At 38.1% G+C, this 21,607-nt stretch overlaps 2 protein-coding genes across 3 annotated transcripts; one reads left to right on the top strand and one right to left on the bottom strand.

Annotated features, from left to right (window-relative positions):
- Positions 1-7,231: 7,231 nt before the first annotated feature.
- Positions 7,232-9,983, bottom strand: LOC122314319 (probable receptor-like protein kinase At5g24010). Of its 2 annotated transcripts, none has more exons than XM_043129821.1 (2): positions 9,595-9,983; positions 7,232-9,477 (listed from the first exon to the last, which is right to left on the bottom strand). In XM_043129821.1, the coding sequence occupies exons 1-2, from the start codon at positions 9,888-9,890 to the stop codon at positions 7,431-7,433; spliced, it is 2,343 nt and encodes a 780-aa protein (XP_042985755.1). In that variant the 5' UTR covers positions 9,891-9,983; the 3' UTR covers positions 7,232-7,430. The 2 variants fall into 2 exon arrangements, with proteins under 2 accessions (XP_042985755.1, XP_042985763.1); XM_043129829.1 differs by having other exon boundaries at positions 9,590-9,728.
- A 1,207-nt stretch (positions 9,984-11,190) lies between these two features.
- LOC122302254 (60S ribosomal protein L37a-1-like) lies at positions 11,191-11,660 on the top strand. Its single transcript, XM_043113434.1, has one exon. It carries the CDS (start codon positions 11,252-11,254, stop codon positions 11,528-11,530), a length of 279 nt encoding a protein of 92 aa, XP_042969368.1. The 5' UTR covers positions 11,191-11,251; the 3' UTR covers positions 11,531-11,660.
- The last annotated feature ends 9,947 nt before the right edge of the window (positions 11,661-21,607 follow it).

Raw genomic sequence — 21,607 nt, 5'->3', positions numbered from 1 at the left:
GTTCAATAAAAAGGTGACAAGCCTTATCATAGACTAACTGATAAGGGGACATACCAATAATAGTTTTATATGTAGTCCTATATGCCCACAATGCATCGGGCAATCTCAAAGTCCAATCCTTAAAGTTAGGATTCACAATTTTTTTTTTTTTTTCAAAATGGTTTTAATTTCCTTATTAGCAAGTTCAACTTTACCACTTGTTTGAAGGTGATGTGGGGTAGAAACCTTTTGGTGGATGTCATACTTGTGTAGGAGGGCAGCAAATGATTTGTTACAAAAATGGGTGCTATTGTCACTTATGATAGCCTTAGGCAAGCCAAAACGAGAGAAAATGTTTTCTTTTAAAAACTTAAGCACAACTTGATGGTCATATGTTTTGCAAGGATTAGTTTCAATCCATTTAGACACGTAGTCGATAGAAACTAGAATGCATAAATGATCAAGAGGAGGAAAGGGCCCCATAAAGTCAATGCCCCAATAATCAAAAACTTCTAGCACCAAAACAAGTTGCAAAGGCATCGTGTTTCTTTTAATTATTCCATCCAATTTCTGACATGGTTCGCAAGATTTACAAAAATTAAATACATCCATAAACATGGTAGGACAATACAAACCACATTGCAAAATCTTAGTTACCGTCTTATGAGCAGAAAAATAGCCAACACATGCCTTGGTATGACAAGCATTTAACACAACAAATATTTCATCATTTGGGACACATTTTCGAATGATTTGATCTGAACAATACTTAAACAAATAAGGGTCATCGTAAAAAAAATACTTAACCTCAGTTTTGAACCGCTTTAATTCTTGGTCCAATGTGATGGAGTCTGATCTGTCACAAAAAAAGTTTACAATGTTAGCATACCATGGTAAAACATTAATAGACATAAGCTGATCATTAGGAAAAGAGTTAGATATAGAAGAAGAGAGTTCAGTTTCTGTGCATTGGATTCAGGAGAGATGGTCAACAACCACATTCTTTACACCCTTTTTGTCCTTGATGGTGATGTCAAACCCTTGAAGGAGATCGCATGAGGTGTGGTTTAGCATCTTTCTTTGTCAAGAGATATTTCAAAGCTGCATGGTCAGTGATAATCACCATAGGAGAATCAAGTATGTAAGTTTGAAATTTTTCCAACGCAAAAACAACAGTAGGTAATTCTTTTTCAGTTGTGGAATAGTTCTTTGGGGCTCTATTTAAAGTTTTACTTGTATAATATATGATAAAAGGACAACTATTCCGCTGTTGTCCAAGCACAACCCTTATAGTAAAATCACTGGCGTCACACATAATTTCAAAGGGAATGGACCAATCAGGGGGTTGCATAATAAGGACTGTGGTAAGCAAATTTTTAAGTTGGTCAAAAGCATTTTGGTGTTCAACTATCTAATTAAAAATAGTGTCAAGCATGAGTAAGTGACACAAAAGTTTAGAAATGGAGTTAAAATCTTTGACAAATCTCTTATAGAAACCAGCATGACCTAAGAATGATCTAACATCCTTTATTGTTTTCGGTGCAGGTAGCTTAGAAATCAGATCAATCTTGGCCCTATCAACCTCATTTCCCCTAGCTGAAATGATATGCCCAAGGACTATCCATTTTTGAACGATGAAATGGAACTTCTTCCAATTGAGGAGCAGATTTTTTTCTTCACACCTAGCCAACATAGCTTGTAAGTTAGTTAAACAATCATCAAAAGTGTTGCCAAAAAAAAAAAAAAAAAAATCTATAAACACTTCCAAAATATTTTCAATCATATCACCGAAAATGCTTAACATGTATTGTTAGAAAGTAGCTGGTGCATTACATAATTCAAAGGGCATTTGTCTAAATGCAAAAGTGCCAAAAGGATGTGTGAATTTTCCTTGTTCTCTAAGTCTATTTCAATATGATAGTAACCCAAAAAACCATTTAGAAAATAGTAGAAAGCATGACCAACCACTCTTTCCAAAATTTGATCAAGAAAGGGCAAGGGAAAATGATTTTCCTAGTGGCTGCGTTTAACTTCTTATAATCAATTCACATACTCCATTTAGTGGTTGTTATCATAAGAATCAACTCATCATGATCATTTTTCATAATTGTCAAACTAGATTTTTTTGGAACTATTTGAGTTGGACTCACTCACTTGCTATCCAAGATAGGATAAGTGATACCAACATCAAGTAATTTCAAAACCTCATTTTTAACAATTTCTTTCTTGGTAGGGCTCAATTGCCTTTGCATTTCCCTAGAAGTTTTTACATTTTCTTCTAGATAAATTCTATGAGTGCAAATAAAGGGATTTATACCTTTAATGTCTGCTATGGTTTAGCCAATAGTTCCCTTATGCTGTCTCAACACTTCAACTAACATCCATTTCAAACACCACAAAATCTACCAATAAAAAAATTTATTAATATGAACTACAACATCTTCATTAATACCTTTAGGGCATCTTAATGGAACGGTTAGCCAATTACAAAATAATTGACGTTGGTTTCAATTCTCCTAATCCTGACTGTTCATATATGGTACAAGGCAACAAATTCACACTTGAACCCCAATTTTTGAGCTACCTATTACACAAGCAATTGTGGAAGACCTTGGATCTTTATACTTTGGTGGGGTATTGTTTTGTATAATGGTGTTGACCTGTTTAGTTAAGAAGGCCTTGTTTTGGACATTTAGTTTCCTCTTAACAGTGTTCAAGTCCTTTAAAAACTTAGCATATGTAGGAATTTGTTGAATGAAATTTAGCAAAAGCATGTTGATCTTAACTTGCTTAAATATTCCCAAAATGTCAGAATGATTTTTATCTTTATGTAAAGGAACAAGTCTTTGAGGGAAATGTGTTGGATCAAAGCAGAGATTTACCTCTACATTAGTCTCATTTTCTCCATCAGCAATTTAAGCTGAATTAGAAACCTTACCAGCCTTATTTACCTTGTTTGCCCCTTGAGCAGGAATGTCTACCACTCGGCCACTCCTTAAGGTTGTGATGGCTTTCAATGGTTTGATGTTGGAACACTCAGTTGCTTCTTGAACTTGTTGAGGTTGAACTTGAGGGTTCGGTTGTGGTTGTGCATGAAATTTTCCTTTCTATTGAATGCTCAATGTGGTAGTTAGCCTAGTGAGTGTGCTCCTTATGTCATTTATAGCTTGAGAATTTTGATTATTAATCGTTGATTTTCCTTGCAAGAATTGCTGCAATGTATTAGCCAATTGCTGGACAGATTCTTCGAGTCTCCTTTTTTGAACTAGGGCAGGTTGGCTTGTGTATTGAGATTCCCCATGAAATGTAGGTCCTTGAAGAGCATTTTGTTCACTCTTCCAACTAAAGTTTGGATGGTCCCTCCAACCTAAAGTATAAGTGTTAGAATAAGTGCTAGCATATGGTTTAGAAATCAAATATACAACACTTGTTTGATCTAATAACACCTTTCTAAATGCAGGGATAGTGGGACATTCATTAGTGGAATGTCTTAGCTCTTCACAAATTTCACATTTTTCAGGCAGTTTAGGAATAACTTGCACGTCATTAATCTTTTTCATTCCAATGACATTAATTTTTTCGGACAACAATGTTATTCTAGCATGCATGTCATCATCCTTTTTCAAATTAAACTTGCCACCATTAGACTCAATACCCTTAGATATGTCATAAGCATTGGCAGTATCCCAAGATTGGGCATTCTCAGCCAAATAATCAAAATACTCGTATACTTCTTTTGGTTCTTTATTGAAAAACTCCCAATTACACATAGTTTCAACAAATTGGCGCATTTTAAGTGTCAAACTCTTAAAAAAAAAAAAAACTAATCGAGCATGAATTTAATAAATCTATGAACCTTTCCCAATATTGATAAAAAGCTTCAATATCTTTTTGAGAAAAATTCATGATCTCTCTTTTTAAAGCATTTGTTCTATGTCTTGGAAAAAACTTTTTCAAAAATTCTGTTTGCATCTCTTGCCAAGTGTCTATGGATTGAGATCTAAGTGAGTTCAACCATATTTTAGTTTTATCTTCTAAAGAAAATGGGAACGATTTAAGCCCAATGACTTCTCCCGTGCATGTACGATAAAAAAATATAGAACATACTTCCTCAAATTCTTTGATATGTAAATAAGGATTTTCAGACTACATACCAAAGAAATGTGGAAGCAAAGGCATCATGTTGGGTTTGAAATTAAAATTTTTGGCATTTAGAAGTTGGATGATGCATGACGGTGCACTAGTTCGAATAGGATGCAAGTATTCCCTAAGAAAAAATAATCTCCCTCTCGGAATGCTCATTATCACCCATATTGATTTCAGTTTCAAGTGTGAACTCAAGAATAGATACAGATGCTAAATCATATGCTGAATCGAAAGATGTTGAATCAGAGTGTGCTGTTACAATTCCTAATAAGATGACTAGAATGACTTCGAGCCCAACTAGACATATACAACAGTAAAAAGACTTTGTAAAATTAAGAGAATAATCAACTAAAAAAAAAAAGTTTAGGTATCGCCAAAACTGTAAATAGGTTTACAACATTATGCCACCTCAACTCTCTCAAACAAAAAATTGTTTCAATTAACATTAATTGTCCCTAGCAACAGTGTCAAAAACTTGACATGATTCTAAATGTGTTCTTCCAAATGTAAACGTGCTAAGTTATATCAACGATAAATCTAGGATCTTATTCCACAGGGACAAAAGGTGTTAACAAAACCTTAAAAAATGCTATGTAAATTCTTTTTGAACATTGTATGGTTATATAAAAAAGAGTATATGTAAGGATTTGTGCAATCTAATTACGAAAGTAAGCTATAAACATATCTACATTTGAGTCCAAATCTAAATGATGAGGTATCAAGTCCATTCTTACCACTTAACATGTAAAAAATCTTGAATATAAGATAAACAAAATATAAAATTAAAGGTAGCAAAATGAAGTTAGAACATACTAAAGATTTCAAAAGGAAAAATCTAAGAAGCAATTTATCAAACACTTGGGCTACGGATACGTCTTTCTTTGATTTGGTTTTTAGTAAATTTTCTCAACTATCAATCTAGTCAATGAATTGATAATTGGAAGATGGAGAGTTTACATTCAAATTTGCAATATTTCTTTAAAACATTCACTACATTACTAGCCAAACACATAGTAACATCTAACCAAAAGGAGCCTTGATAAATTTTCAAGCCTTTGTTGTGTTTTACGTCTACAACAAAGCAAGAACAAGAGTTGCTATCTAATTTCAAATCAATTTAAGGCTAATAACAAAGTAAAAACAACGTTTAAACCAACATAAATTTCATTAACCTAAAAGCCAAACAAATCAAGCCTTATCCCACAAACCAAGCTACGAAAATTTAGCTTTGCATCATCCTTTTAGAAGTGAAAATAAAAATAAGAAATATCGCTCATATATGAAATGCCCAAAGCCGAAAACACTAGTTTATGCCGCTAGAATCCTTCTAGAAAAACTGCCCCATTTGCAGCACAATTTCTTTTCTTTTTATATCCCTGGTACTGCACCTCGGCCCCCCTTAATTTGTGCATTAGCCAGAATACTCTAGGTTTGATTCCTTGAGCCATCGTTGTTGCCTAGTTGGGTGCCCTGGGTCCTCTCCAGATATGATGGTAATCTCTCTCTCTCTCTCTCTCTCACATCTGTCCCACATGCCCTCCTTGGCCTCACCTCAGCCCATAATTGTTTTCCTTCCCTTTGGTTCATGTCCCACTCTTTCTCTATAGCCTCTGACTTAGCTGTTGAGGCTTTTCCTCTTTCTTTCCAAAAATGCCTTGCTCCTTTATTGCCTAAGGAAATGTTGGCTTAAGGAAATGAAGCAAGTCTTTCCATGCCGCATGAAGCTTTTCATTTTTATTTTCCAAAAATGACTTGCAACCAATAAGCATAATATAAGTGTTTATTATTTTAAGGGCAAATATGAAACTTTTGTGTGCAAATTATTGGCATTAATTAATTTGAAATCCATTACTAGAATTTGATACACAATTAAGTGCTCAACTCTTCTTTGATGAAATAAATCACCCACTTCAGCAACTTAATTATACATTTCTAATACTTTATCACCATGTCACTTTATTGTTTGCACTTCTACGTCACTTAGGAGGCTACTAGAGTCTCTTTGAAAATTCCACGCTTCAAGATTAAAAGATCTAGACAGTTTCTTTAGGAAATGTAGAGAGAGGAGAGTTTTTCTTTTTTGTACATAGACTTTTCCACAGACATAATTTAATATACGTAATATTTAAAATTTTTCACATGGAAAGTTAATCAACTTTCCTGAAGTTGCTGCAATGGTGGGGATTTAATTAAAATCTTTTGATTGAGCTAAAAATATTGCATATTTTATACATTTAGAACTAATATATTTTATTTATTTTATTACATTATTATTGGTTTTAGATGAAAAAATGATTAATATGCATAAATCTTAGTTGTGATTTAAATTGATAAATAGCATAGTTTTTGCTTAATATTATAACTTGTGATTTAATTGAACAATGTTCATTCACATGCAGAAAAATAGAAGGTATTGGTCGGTGTTATATGTTAACAGAAATCGTAATAGTGTGGCACATAGCCTTGCAAAAATTGCTTTAAATGTACATGAGGAGAGAGTTTGGATGGAGGACCATCCTCAGGAGATTGTTAACTGTGTAAACTTTGATAAACTGTGTAATTCAGTCAGTACATGAATACAACATATAGGTTTATACTTAAAAAAAAAAATTATATATCATTTTTACCGCATACTTGTGAATAAGAGCTTCCATATATACACTTTTTACATTTTATCATATATTTTGGATTTGGGCAGCCCACGAGCCCAAGTGCTCTTGATGAAAAATTTTCTTGAAGGACGTGTTGGGTAGATCCGAACCAATGCAATTTGGTAGGTGAACGTGCACACAACCATTGGACCTTGTACAATCCATGTTACTTGGTAGCAAGTATAATATATATACATGTTGGGAATCGATTTCAACAAAAGAAAATGTAATAACTTTTAATTTACATCTTTTGGTCACTTATAATAGACACATTAGCTTACCAATTGAACCATCTTATAAGGCAATTTTAAAATTCTCTCTCTTCCAATAATTTTCATTTTTTCAAAACTTGTTATTAAGATCTATTTATTCTGCAGAGAATAGTTTTCTAATCTTTTAGTTGAATAGTAGAATCTCAAGGCATTTAGGTCTAATTTTGTATGTACATAACGCAGTTAAACAAACAAACTTATTCTAGACTTCATTATATCTTGGAGGTAAATTCACTTGTAATCTGTATGCATACCGTGACTGGTGGTAGCGAATATTGTTTTAAAGAAAGCGGCGCTTTAACGTGCCTTGAAACAACCATTAATAAAACTCATTGCTATGAATTCAGGTGTTAATGCACAGTACTTACCCAAACCAATGGACTTAGGCTTCACTAACCTCTGTATTAGAACTATCATCCCCTCTATTGGGTGCATCATCATCTTCATGAGCAGGAAAGTTCAAAACAACCGGAAACTGCAACTCCAATGAAGTTATGGTAGTCGTCATGCTGTCTTCAAATGGCTCTTTGGGCATCCCAGTTTCTTGAAGCTGCAGTGCATAATTTAGGTAATATAACACATCCTGCATAGTCGGCCTCTCAATACTAAATGCCTTCAAACACATTTCTGCAGTATCACCAAATATTCTCAATGAACTTGGCTTAATGTTACCAACAAGCATCGGATCAATAATCTTCTCGAGTTGGCCTTTCTTTTGCCACAGCATCCCCCATTCTGCTAAGTTCACCTCATCCAGCCGAGATGACGGTATGATAGCTGGTCTAGCACAAAGAACTTCAAGAAGTACAACTCCAAAGGAGTATACATCAGATTTCTCTGTCAAGTGTAGGGTTTTAATGTATTCTGGATCAAGATAACCAAAGCTACCCTTTACACCCATGGTGAAGTTGTCTTGATCGGGAAGGCCAGATTTTGAAATTCCGAAGTCGGCGACTTTAGCCACATAATGTTTATCAAGTAGAATGTTTGTTGGCTTCATGTCACGGTGAATGATTCCTCCAGACGGGCCAGTGTGTAGATAGTGTAGGCCCTTTGCTGCACCGATGCAAATTTTTAGTCTTTGCTCCCAAGATAATTTAGACACTGAAGTTGCCTTCCTGAAATTGTCATCTAAATGATAGAGGTGGTCTCTCAAAATCCCATTTTCCATGAACTCGTAAACCAATATCATCTCACGATGTTCATCGCAATATCCAATCAGAGAAACAAGATGGCGATGATGAATCCGAGACAACACCATGATCTCCGTTTGGAATTCCTCTAGACCCTGTCCATGTCGTGGATCACTTCGTTTCACAGCCACTTTGGTGCCATTTTTAAGAGTTCCTTTGTAGACTTTCCCGAATCCACCCTCACCAATCAATAACTCGGCATTGAAGTTCCTCGTTGCACCCAGTATTTCAGAAAAAGGTACCCTTAAACTAAGCTTTAGAGTAGGATCAACAAGGGAAGCATTAGGACCTCTTTGAGTCAACCTATTTTTCGAACTAAACCCTCCCAAAATCTGATCATGCCTTGGTTTCCTGAATTTCAAACCCAACACCACCAATATTACCAAAATGAAAAACGCCCCAATACATGCAGAACCAATTATAGCAGGGGAAAGTTTCTTTTTCCCTACTACAATTTCCCTAGGAGGAATGAAACCCGACTCATTCACTACCTCCAGAATCTCCAACCCAGTCAAAAGGGCATTATATATCCCAGAGCCCTCCATTTGGCCAATTATGATACTAGCATTCACAAATCCCAAGCCATCTGAATCAACCACAAAATCGATGTGAAATGGATCCACGCCAATCCTCTCTGTTATACCATAAGGATTCATCTCCTTGCTAAAATTTCTATTGATAGAGAGATTGAACCACCAGTCATTAAGTGTACTTTCACTTATTATGCTAGAGACATGGACTCGAAGAAAGTTGTTAGAATTCTTATTGACAGGAAAACTCCAACTTATCTTTGGTAAACTGGAGTTGTTGCTTATATTCAATCGTCTGATTGTCTGAAACACAAAAGCTGGGGCAATATACTTGGGGATCCTTCTGGCCTGGTCAAAAGGCGTTTCAAATTTGTATTGATATGTGGCATCTTTTGGGTATAGGTATTTATCATCTGAATCCCAATTCCTCCATAACTCATCGAGCTTGGATGCAGAACCTCCAACGTCGATCCTATGGATTTTATGAAGAACCTTCATGCTCAAACCACCGTAGTTACTCTTAGCTCCTTGAGATGTAATGTGAGGGGCCTTATCAGGGATGAGGCTGTCGGGGCCAAGAACGACTTCTATGGCATTCACGAAAGCCGAAGATGGCTCGTAGGGTACAAAATTGATTTTAATTTCACCTTTTGGGATGGTCAGCAAGAATTCCTCAATCTTCGGAGAATTAGTAACATTTTGGAAGCTATAGTTCGTCAAAAGTGAAAGCCCAGAAATCGAAACATTGAATCGAGGAATAGAACGATCAGTATACAGTGACATGAAAACAAAGAAATGAAGGCGTATAACATATGTACCATACTGGTTGATGTTGAACTTATATGAAGCCTGGTGTCGAAATATTCTTGCCACTCGATAGAGAGGTGAAGTGCTTGCTAATGAGTTGCTGTTTTTGATAGCTTCTCCCTTTCCGACTAAGAAACCCCGATCGCCAACGAAGACTCGGGTATCGACGTTGGTGTTGGAGTGTGCTCCACAATTGATGAAGTAATTATCAAGAGGAGAGTAAGCCGAAGAGAGAAGTAAAAGTGAGGTGATATGGAGAGGTAAGAGAAGACAGATTTGAGAAAGAAACTTATGGGAGGGAAGAACTTCCATGGATTTTCTGGTAAGGAAATATGCTTTTTTAGTGTTTATGGGTATATGAGAATGGAATAAATTTGATGACGATCAAAGAAAGACTTTGACTTGTACATTAATTATTCCACCAAGCTCGTGGGGTAGAAACGGTTGAGTAGTCATAATGGAGTGGTCCCAAAGATGAAGTGGTGCAAATTGGAATTTTTATCAAAGAAAGACTTTGACTTGTACATTAATTATTCCACCAAGCTCGTGGGGTAGAAAAGGTTGAGTAGTCATAATGGAGTGGTCCCAAAGATGAAGTGGTGCAAGTTGGAATTTTTATTATTATTATTTTGGTAAGCATCCGGTTGAGAGAAAACTGATATAATGAATGACGTTGCATTTAGGAACCAAATGTGTGCTTCGCTAAATGACTATCGAGGAAAATTGAATTGCAACTAAAATGGGAAGGTCAAAAGGAAACAGTTGGCTTCAAGATTGGTCCTTCTATTAAAACTAAAAAATAAAGTTATAACCTTATGTGAAAAGAATAGCCCCAAAATACTCTTATCGAAATACTACCTGAGTAGCCAAAATTTTTCATTAAGTTGGAAAAATTGGTTCGCTAAAATAATAATAATAATAATAATAAATAAATAAATTCATCTATTGAAACAAAGCAATGTTACGTTATTTTACTTCATATCAAAGTCCCAAAAAGATTTTTAAAAAAAGGACTTAGAACCGTTAAAAAAATGGTCCATTTTATGGAAGGATCTCCTTTGAGAAGCAAGACTAGTAATATAAGCGCGTGAGGAGGTTTGAAAATTTTAGAATATTCAAGTCAACATCGAGAAGAGAAAGTTCCATGTGGGTAATGGAAAGTAAAGCATTCTCGACGAAGAAAATTCAAAAGGTTTGCTCAACCTCTACACATGCCTACATAAATACGAACAATCGATCAGTTTGTGGTGATGGTATCCTCAAACCCAAGCCTCATCCAAGATGTCATTGTATAATATTAATTAATTTACAAGAAAAATGGATTTTTGTGACTAATTTATTACAACTAAAAGATCATTTACAATCAATATTAGTTGAAAATAATCATTAGCTGGAATTAACTAATTGCAAATAAGCAAATTTCTTGTAAATTAGGCAACGAGTTTAAAAGGTTTGAAACCATCCCCAACCAAAAATAATTGCACCTATAACTTTCAACGTGACAATCTAGACTTCAATGCCCATCAGTTTCTCAATTCTAACAAGCATTCGTTCCAGTGGTAACTAAAATCATTTCTTAAAATCTACAAACCTTAGCCCTCAAATAATTGCTCGCTCTCAATCAGCTGCTCCTTGTCTTTCGCAGTCAGTGAGTACCTTCAAATCTAGCCATCATGACCAAGAGAACAAAGAAGGCAGGTATTGTTGGAAAGTATGGTACCCGTTATGGTGCTAGTCTGCGAAAGCAGATTAAGAAGATGGAAGTCAGTCAGCATAGCAAATATTTCTGTGAATTTTGTGGGAAGTTTGTAGTGAAGAGGAAGGCTGTGGGTATTTGGGGCTGCAAAGACTGTGGAAAGGTCAAGGCAGGTGGTGCCTACACGTTGAACACTGCTAGTGCTGTGACCGTAAGGAGCTCTATCCGGAGGCTGAGGGAACAAACTGAGAGTTGAGCTGCAATCAGACTATTCTTTCTTATTTTGGATATCTGCACCTTAGAGAAAAATTTACTTTAAAATTTGTGGCTGTTACTATTTTAACCTTTCGTTCTTTTCGAAATGGGATTTGAGTTTAATATGAGAATTTCGTTTTGTTCTGCGGCGGAGTGGTTTCTGGTAATGTTATAACTCTTTAAAGTTGAATTTTCATGACTTCAAGCTGGAGTTAAAAGCTAAAAAAATGTCCTCAAATCTGATAATAATCAATTGCCCAAAATTCTACCCAAATTTATAACCTTAAATTTTATCAAAATTATTTCATAGTATACAAAATAAGCCTACAGAATCTAAAACCTCAAATCTCATAAAAATCATTTCTTGAAATCCACAAAATCTCAAACCTCATATTCTAAAACCTTAAATACCATCGAAACCATCTCTTGGAGTCTACATAATTCTAAAACCTTAGATTCAAAATCGTTTTTAAAGTATACAAAATCTCATACCTCAAATTTCATACATCACATTCCCTAATGTCAACAGATTCTAAAACCCTAAATATCCACAGGATTATTTCTTGAAGTCCACATAATTTCTACTCTTCAAATCTGAAAATTATTTCCTAAAGCCCACAAATATCTAAAATCACAAATATTAATAGTCTGCAGAACCTCAAACCCATCACTAATACCAACTATAACACCCCAGTCCCGGATGGGGTCAAAGAGTTACTACCTTTCAATTAAAATCATATATCATAGTACATATATAGACTCCAATTTCTCAACCACACACTGATCTCACAGTTTCAAATAAACTATTACAATATGATTAATTTAAACACCACAAAATATCAGTATATTTTCTACATTTAAATTTTCTAATCTCAATATGTGTGTTGATTTGTATAAAATGAAAGCAAACCAAACATATCAACAAAATATGCCACAAAAAATAGAGAGTTTCATGAGGTAATGTATATAGATGCATGTAAACCTTTCTCTCTATAATGTTTGATAGATAGAAATATTTCATTACTTACATAGATAATTTTCATGGTATGGATGTATATATCTGCTACATGAGAAGTCTCAAGTCTGACGCCTCCAACTCCCACGTACGGACACGTAGAAATCGAAACGTCAGGATGAAGACAACACAGGTCACCATCCGATCGCCAAATGCCAAATGTGTGTACATGCAACAAGTGTACAATAAAATCATGCAGCGGATAATAAAAGTCTTATAACTAAGTACCATAATTTTTGTTTAAATACAAACTCGTTTAAATCACACATAATAAAATATTACAAGTCTCAAATATTGTTTCAAAACCAAAATACAAGGCATAAAAACTAGTAGAGATATTTTTTGACCTAAACAACTCCAAATCAAAACTCTGGGGAGCCGCCTCCTCGGGCTCAGCCTCCTCTTCCTCCTCAACATCTGCATCAAAATCTACAGTACCAAATGGTGCCGCAGGTAAGTAATAATCCAAACGCCATAAGATAAAAATATATTAAACTCAACAATATGCATGAAAGGATGCTAAATGCATATGTCCTATAAATCCACATTTTTTCCATGCATGCCAATAAATCCCATTTGGCCCAAAACATATCCTTTAAAACCAATCCTTGCCAATATCCCAGATAATAGCCCAAATCAAGAAAACTACCATTTTCTTAGAAAATGGATCACAAAATCCTCATACAAAACCTCACAATTTTTCCAGAAAATGGCCCGTATCCAGTATCCAAAACCAGTTCCAATTTAATGCATGTACCATGATCTCTCCCTTAGGGATCATCCACACACTCTGGCTTCTGTGCCACACCGCAGGTACGACTACGCATGTGATACCTAAACAAGCGATACCCAGTCTCGCGCCTAACTCGAACCTGGACCAGACCATCCTCTAGTCCCCGTCAGCCTAGGGACCATGGAGTCGACACGACAGCGTTACCGTATCGTGCGATCCGGTCATCGCCCAACGACAACTCAGGGCATACCACTCAGTATTATCCACTCCCGAGTGACTAGAGGAGCTCCATCGAGATAATACCCCATCTCGGCTTGGGGTCGTGATACACACGCACCCAAAAATCCATTTACACAGATAAAACTAGTTTTTCTCAATTTAACACATGCACATGTATGCACCATGCAATGCACACCTCAAGACACAATTTATCTAACAAAACTCAACATCAACAATAAACAAACAACTCCGTCCTCAATCCATTCGACCCCCGACTCCTCGGACTCAGTTCGGAATAACCAACCAGTCAAAGAATTTATTGTAAAAGCAATAATATATTTAAATCTAAAATAGAGTTTGAAAAATACTTACAGCACTATATAATAATTTTTGAAGGATCAACGAGCTGCAAACGGCGAAGAAAAAGCAACGTAATAGTGTAAAATACACTGTGGCCATTGGTTGTAAAATACCCACTTTTGAATGAGGACAAACCAAGACTTGGGATTGATATGGAATGGCTTAGAGGTATTTATGAAATTAGTGGAAGTAAGAGTTGGCCGTGGGTGGCAGAGGAAACGGTGGTGGAAGTGAAAAACGGCTAAAACGAAGATAAGCTCGTGGGGGCTGCTCGGGCAACGGATCGGAGCTGGAAATGGGTGGTTTAGGACGACAAGAGGTCGGTGATGATGTGGTGAAGAGATGGTGGCCGGAGGTGGAACGACGACGGCGAAATGGGAGAAAAACCGTGTGGCTTAGAGGAGTTCGTGGCGGCTAATGGTGGCTCGGATGGAGGTGAAATTTGGTGGGAGGTGCGCCGGCAGGAGGGGAAGATTTCTGGGTGGGTGGTGCAAGTCACGGCGGCGGCAAGCGGCAGTTCTGGGCGGTGGAAGAAAACGCTGAAAGATGGAGGAGGGAGAGAGTGTCGCGCGCACGGGAGGAAACCGGAGGAGGAAAAGAAAAAGAAAGAAAAAAGAAAAGTAGAAAAAGAAAAGATGGGGAAAAGAAATGAGGTCCAATCCTCACCTCTGGAGTCCAGAAACTGATCCGACGAAAATAACTTTAAAAGCTAGAAAACAAATAAAATAATTTAAACACCACATGAAGCTAAAATATAATAAATAAGTAGTAAAAACTAACAACTAAATTTTAAATCCAAAAACAAACTAAAATAAATTGCACAGCAATTTAAACTCAAAACGATAATTTAAAATAAAAGAACTGATATTTTAATTAAATTAAAATACTCTTTCAGTGAAAATACACGTAAAAACGGGGTATCACATCCTCCCCCCTTAAAAATAAATTTCGTCATCGAAATTTGCAAGATCAAACACTAACTTGAAGCAAGCCATATGATTCCACTGAGACCAAGTTTAAGAAACGTACCGTCATTTACTCAAACAAATAAGGATACTGCTCTCTCATGTCTGCTTCTCTCTCCCAAGAGAAATCTTGAGCTAACAGATCTCCCCGTGCCACCTTTACCAGAGGTATCGTCTTGGATCTCAACTGTTGCTCTTTCCAATCCATAATCTGCGAAGGAATGATCTCATAAGTAAGATCCGGTTGCAGCTGAAAACGCTATGGGTCGACAAATCGCGGCTCTTGTTGTCCAAAACTCTTCTTTAAGGATGATACATGGAAGACATCATGAATTTTTCCAAAATATTCTGGCAATGCAATTCTATAAGCGACAGACCCTACATTCTCCAAAATTTGAAAATGGCTAATATATCTTAGATCCAGTTTCCTACTTTTACCAAAACGCTTAACTCCTTTCATGGGAGAGACTTTGAGATAAACTTAATCACCTTACTCAAGATAATTCTCTCCTCCTTGTATCTACATAGCTTTTCTAACGACTCTGAGCTGCCGCTATTTTATCTCTTATAATCCGAACTTGACTTTGCATTTCCTGAATTATTTTGGGCCCAATTATTTTATTCTCCCCGACTTCATCCCAACACAATGGCGATCTACACTTTCTCCCATAAAGAGCTTCATAAGGAGCCATATGAATGGACGCATGGAAGCTGTTATTATAAGCGAATTCTATAAGTGGCAAATGATTTTTCCAACTTCCTTGAAATTCCATAACACATACTCGCAACATATCTTCAAGGGTCTGAATAGTGTACTCTGATTGACCATCCGTCTGAGGGTGATATGCAGTACTAAACTTCAACTAAGTACCCAGAGCTGCCTGTAAACTCTTCCAAAAATGAGATGTGAACCTTGGGTCCCGATTCGATACAATACTCTTGGGTATCCCGTGCAACCGCACTATCTCTTTTACGTACAAGCGAGTCAACTTTCCCAAGGAATCAATATTATTAACAAGCAAGAAATGAGCACTCTTAGTTAACCGGTCAATAATCACCCACACCGAGTTCTTTCCACTAGGAGTCCTCGATAAGCCCACTACAAAATCCATAGTAATGTCGTCCCATTTCCACTCAGGAATAGGGAGGGGTTGGAGCATACCAGCAGGTCTTTGATGTTCGGCCTTGACTTGACAGCATGTGTCACATCTCTAAATATACAAGGAAATATCCTTTTTCATCCTTTCCCACCAATAATTTTTCTTCAAATCAAAATACATCTTCGTACTGCCAGGATGAACTGAATAAGGGGTCACATGAGCTTCTGCCATAATTTGCTCCTTGAATTTTGAATCTTTGGGGATTACTCTACGATCTCGGAACCGAAAAATTCCATCCTTATCCATACTATAATGTAATGGCCCTCTAGATTTTCTGACTCTTTTTCTAATATCTAATAGCTTCGGGTCCTTCTTTTGAAGAGTCTTCAACTCCTCAAAATCAACTACTCGAATATCAAGAATTGAAGATAACACTTCCTCTTGTTGTAAACTTTCAATAAGAAGTCTTTTCATCCTGCAAAGTAAAGAATCCAATCCTGACGATTCAGTTTCATCTTCCAAGTGCGACTTTCGACTCAAAGCATCTGCAACTGTATTTGCTTTCCCTGGATGATACTTGATCTCGCACTGGTAATCACTGATTAATTCTAACCATCGCCTCTGCCTCATGTTGAGATTCTTCTAAGAAAACAAGTGCTTCAAACTCTTATGATCGGTGTAGACTTCACAAACTTCTCCATACAGATAGTGCAGCCAAATCTTAAGAGCAAACACAATCGCTGCCAATTCTAAATCATGCGTCGGGTAATTCTTCTCATGATCTTTCAGTTAACGAGATACATAAGCAACAACCCGTCCCTCCTGCATAAGAACACATCTCAAACCAAATTTAGACATATTGCTAAAAACTACAAATAGCTTATGCAGTTCTGGAAGTGCCAATAATGGTGCAGTTGTCAATCTCTTCTTCAATACTTGGAAACTTCTCTCGCACTTGTCTGACCAAATAAACTCCGCATTCTTTCTAGTCAAAGCAGTGAGAGGTCCAGATAATCGAGAAAATCCCTCCACAAATCTTCGATAATATCTAGCAAGTTCCAAGAAACTCCGAATCTCACGCACGGTCGTTGGACGCTGCCATGAAAAAATAGCTTCCACCTTGCTAGGATCAACAGCCACACCATTTCGGGAAATTACATGTCCAAGAAATTTGACTTCTTCCAATCAAAATTCGCATTTGTTGAGCTTTGCATACAACTAGTGTTCTCTTAACTTCCCAAGTACTAAACGAAGATGATAAGCATGTTTTTCAAAATCCCGAGAATAAATTAAAATATCATCAATGAAAACCACCACAAAGGAATCAAAATAAGGTCGAAATACCCGATTCATTAGATCCATAAAAGCTGCAGGGGCATTGGCTATGTGATGACTCTCTTTCGCGTGTATTTTCGCTGAAAGGTTGTTTTTATTTTAATTAATATATTAGTTTATTTATTTTAATTTATTGTGTTTTAAAAATTGGTTTTTAATTTATTTGATGATGTGTTTTATTTCTTTTAGTCTTTTTGCTGTTTTTAATCTCGTTTCGGCGGTTAGTTTTGTTTTCCCGGAATGAGGATTAGACCTCATCTTTTTTCCTACATCTCTTTTTTTTCCTTTTTCCTTTTTTCTTTTTCTCTTTCTTTTTCTTCTTTCTTTTTCTTTTTCTTTCTTTTCATTTTCTTCTTTTTTCTTTTTCTTCCTCGTGCGTGTCGACCCCGTCTCTCTCTCTCTCTCTCTCTCTCTCTCTCTCTCTCTCTCTCTCTCTCTCTCTCTCTCTCTCTCTCTCTCTCTCTCTCTCCTCCTCTCCCACGCCGGAGCTGCTTCCTGGCCTCGACCCGTCGCCGTGCGGCGCACCGCCCCCACCAGTCGACGCCTCTCCCTCCGGCGCACCTCCCCACCAAATCCCACCCCCATCCGGCCAGCCGTTTGGCCGGAAAATACCCTTGAAGCACCCACGGACTTTGCCTCGATCCGCCGCTGTCGCTCCACCTCCGGCCACCATTTCTTCACCACTTCATCACCGGTCCCTTGCCGTCCTAACCCACCTATTTTCGGCCTCCAATGGTCACTGGAACAGCTCCCATGAGCTAACTTTTCTTTTTGGAAAATCCGGCCTCTCCCCGCCGTTTCTGCCGCCACCTACGGCCAACCACCACTTCCAATAGCTTCATAATCATCCCGAGACCATTCCTTATCAATCCCAAGCCCTGGTTTGTCCCCGTTCAAAAGTGGGTATTTTACAACCCACGGCCACAGTGAATTTTCACTGTAACGTTGTTTTTTCTCCGCCGTTTGTAACGCCGAGTGTTTTCTAAAATTACCGTATAGCACTGTAAGTATTTTCCAAACCCTATTTTCAGATTTAAAAATATATTGCTCATTCAATTATTTTATCTGCTGGTTGGTTGATTCCGGACTGAGTCCGAGGAGTTTGGGGGTCGGATGGATGGAGGACGGAGTTGCTCTTGTTTTATTGAATTATGTTGGTTGTTTATTTTTGTGCATTGATATGGCATTTACATGGTGCATGCACGTGTGTTTTTGTTTAATTGTGAAAAGCCTGTTTATTGGCGTAAGTGGACTTACGGGTGCGTGTGTATCACGACCCCAAGCCGGGATGGGGTATTATCTCGGTGGAGCTCCTCTGGTCACTCGGGAGTGGAATAAACTGAGTGATGTCCCCTGGGTTGTCGCTAGGCGACAACGGGAGCGGGGGCTAGGGGTTGCTTGGCTACGAACGCGCCGGGCGCGGAACCGGGCATCGCCCTACGCACCGACTCCGTGGCCCTTCGCTGGCGAGGGCTAGAGGATGCTTGGCTACGAACACGCGGGGCGTGGAACTGGGCATCGCTTGTTAGGTGTCACATGCGTGGTGGTACTCTGCGATGTGGTACTGGAGTCAGGGTGTGCGGATGACCCCTAGGGGAGGACATGGCGCATACGGATAAAATGGATTTTGGTTTGAGACGGTTATAGAGGTCAAATGTGACTTTTGGCGTGGTTTTTGGAAAAGGTGTGTTTTTGGGCCAAATGTGATTTTTGGCGTGTGTGGAAAATTATGTTTTATGGGTTTTGTGCTTTGGGCATGCTTCATGCATTTTGTTTGAGTTCTATGTGGTTTTGTCTGGTGGTGTTTGGGTTTTACTTACCTGCGGTACCATTTTTGGTTCCGTAGCTTTTGGTGCAGGTTTTGAGGATGAGGAGGAGGAGGCTGAGCCCGAGGATGCGGCTCCGCCGGGTTGCTGATGTTATGTCTTATATTTGGTTTAAACTATATTAGTGTTTTGTAATATTTTATGTATATTTTAAACAGCTTGTATTACGTTAAGAGAAAATTCTGATACTTAGTTATATGACTTTCGTTATTTGCTGCGTGTTTCTTCGTGCACATATGTTGCCTTTGCACACACTTGGCACCCGTCGTTAGGGTGGTGACCCGGGTTGTCACCATCCGGACGTCTTGATTTCCCCGCGTCTGTGCGTGGGGATTTTGGGGGCGTCACAGGCTAACCCAAAAGGCATCACCTTAAACTCATAATGCTCATATCTCGATCTAAAAGCAGTTTTGGGTATATCCTTATCTCTTATCTGCAACTGGTAGTATCTTGATCTCAAATCAATCTTCGAGAATACAGCTGCACCTTGAAGCTGATCAAACAAATCATCGATCTGTGGAAGATGATACTTATTCTTGATGGATACCTTATTGAGTTCTCAATAATCAATGCACATTCTAAGAGTACCATCTTTCTTTTTAACAAACAGCACTGGTGCACCTTATGGTGAAGTACTTGGTTGAATAAACCCCTTATCTACCAATTCTTGCAACTGAACCTTCAACTCTTTTAATTCAGCTGGTGCCATACAGTAAGGGGCTTTATGCACAGGAGCCGCTCCAGGTTCCAAGTCAATAACAAACTCCAACTCACAAACAGGGGGTAACCCAGGCAAATCATCCACAAATATGTAAGGAAATTCTTCCACAAATGGGATATCTACTAAAGACTTCTTCTCAGACGGCGTAGACACCATTTGGAGTAAAAAGGCATCGCTCCACAAGCAATCTCTCTTTTTGCTTGAATTGCCGATATAACTACCAGCTTTTCTTTTAGTTTACTTCCCGCAAATTCTAAATAATTACCATCTGGGAGCTGAAAGCTAATTAATCGACTTCTACAATTAATACTCGCAGAATATCGATATAGCCAATCCATTCCAAGGATAATGTCAAATTCCAACAACTTGAATACAACCAAATCTGCATCAAGAAACCTTCCACCAAAATTCAAAGGACAGCCCAACGCAACTTTGGAACACCACACCACTTCGCTATTTGGGAGAGTCACTACTAATGATTTTGACAAGGGTCCTGTAACCAGATTACATATCCATGTGAAAGTAGAAGATACAAACGACTGAGATGCACCCGAATCAAATAAAGTGCAAGCATAAAAATCATACAGACAGACTCTTCCTGAACCAATCACATTTACCAATGAAATCCAAAACAAGAAGAAACCAAATCACACCAAATATCAAATCCAAAATAAAATTAGATTCATACATGTAATCACTCCAGCATCGTGGGTCGCTGGTGCCTCATCATCAACCTCTCCGGGTGTAACAGCATATACCTGAGCCTGCACTACTTGCCTCTGATTAGTTCTTCCACCACGTCGAACTCCACGACTTCCTTGAACTCTAACAGGGCACTCGCGAGTGAAATGTCCCTCTTGGCCACAACGGTAACAATGGGTTCCACCACTTTGCCGACACTCACCCTCATGGGCTCTATTACACATTCCACAAAATGGCACCCGTCCTCCCATACGCACTCCCGAGGCTGCTTGTGATCGAGTCCCGATCCGCTGAACAAACTTCTGAGACAAATTAGAACTACTTCATTCACCAGTAAAACTCCACCTCTTATGTCCTGGAGGGGAGCCCGCGCTCAAATTAATCTCTTGCTCTGCAAGAGTGGCCAAATCAACTAAATCCTGAAAAGTGGTAATTCGGTAGCAGACTACCATTCTGTGTATATTAGGTCAGAGACCGTCCTGGAAACACTCGGCCTGCATCTCCTCCGTGGCGATGGGATGGGTAACAAATCGCCCAAGCTCTATAAATCTCCGGGCGTACTGTTCCACTGTTATACTTCCTTGGACTAAGCTTGTAAATTCTCTTACTTTTTGATGCCTCACAGAAGCGGGAAAGAAACGATCATTAAATTCTTTCTTGAAGCGCTGCTAGGACACAGCGGCAAAAAACCCCAATTCTGACTCTTACATTTCTCTTTTTGTCTCCCACCATTCAGAAGCAGTACCTTGTAACAAATAACTGGCATAAAGCACTTGTTGCGTCTCAGTGCAACCACAGACTTCAAATGTCTTTTCTAAATCTCTAATCCACTTTCCAGCCTGAAGTGGATCCTCATTCTCCCGTGAAAGATGGGGTTCTATGCGCTAGAAAGCGCTCATAGGTGCATCCAGCTTGCACCGCTCTACTAGGCTCTCCTTGTTGTGGACTAAAATTTTGCTGCAGAAATTCAGTCATTTGTCTTAATGCTTGAGCTATGGCATCGTCTCTCGGCAAATCATCTCGAGGCTCTTCAGTAGGCCTTTTTGGTCTTACCATCTTCTTGACACAACACAACTTTTGACCCCATTTAAATATCGAATAA

Source organism: Carya illinoinensis, chromosome 1, assembly GCF_018687715.1.
Source record: "Carya illinoinensis cultivar Pawnee chromosome 1, C.illinoinensisPawnee_v1, whole genome shotgun sequence".
In the NCBI taxonomy this organism is placed as follows: Eukaryota; Viridiplantae; Streptophyta; class Magnoliopsida; order Fagales; family Juglandaceae; genus Carya; species Carya illinoinensis.
The sequence above is the reverse complement of the archived record's forward strand: the minus strand, read 5'-3'. Positions and strand labels throughout refer to the sequence as shown.

Excerpts from the sequence above, each read along its gene's own strand:
- LOC122302254 (XM_043113434.1), top strand. The coding sequence starts at position 11,252 with ATGACCAAGAGAACAAAGAAGGCAGGTATTGTTGGAAAGTATGGTACC.
- LOC122314319 (XM_043129821.1), bottom strand. The coding sequence starts at position 9,890 with ATGGAAGTTCTTCCCTCCCATAAGTTTCTTTCTCAAATCTGTCTTCTC. Across the intron at positions 9,478-9,594 it reads TATAAGTTCAACATCAACCA|CTTCCAAAATGTTACTAATT; the intron begins GTATGGTACATA and ends GACGAACTATAG.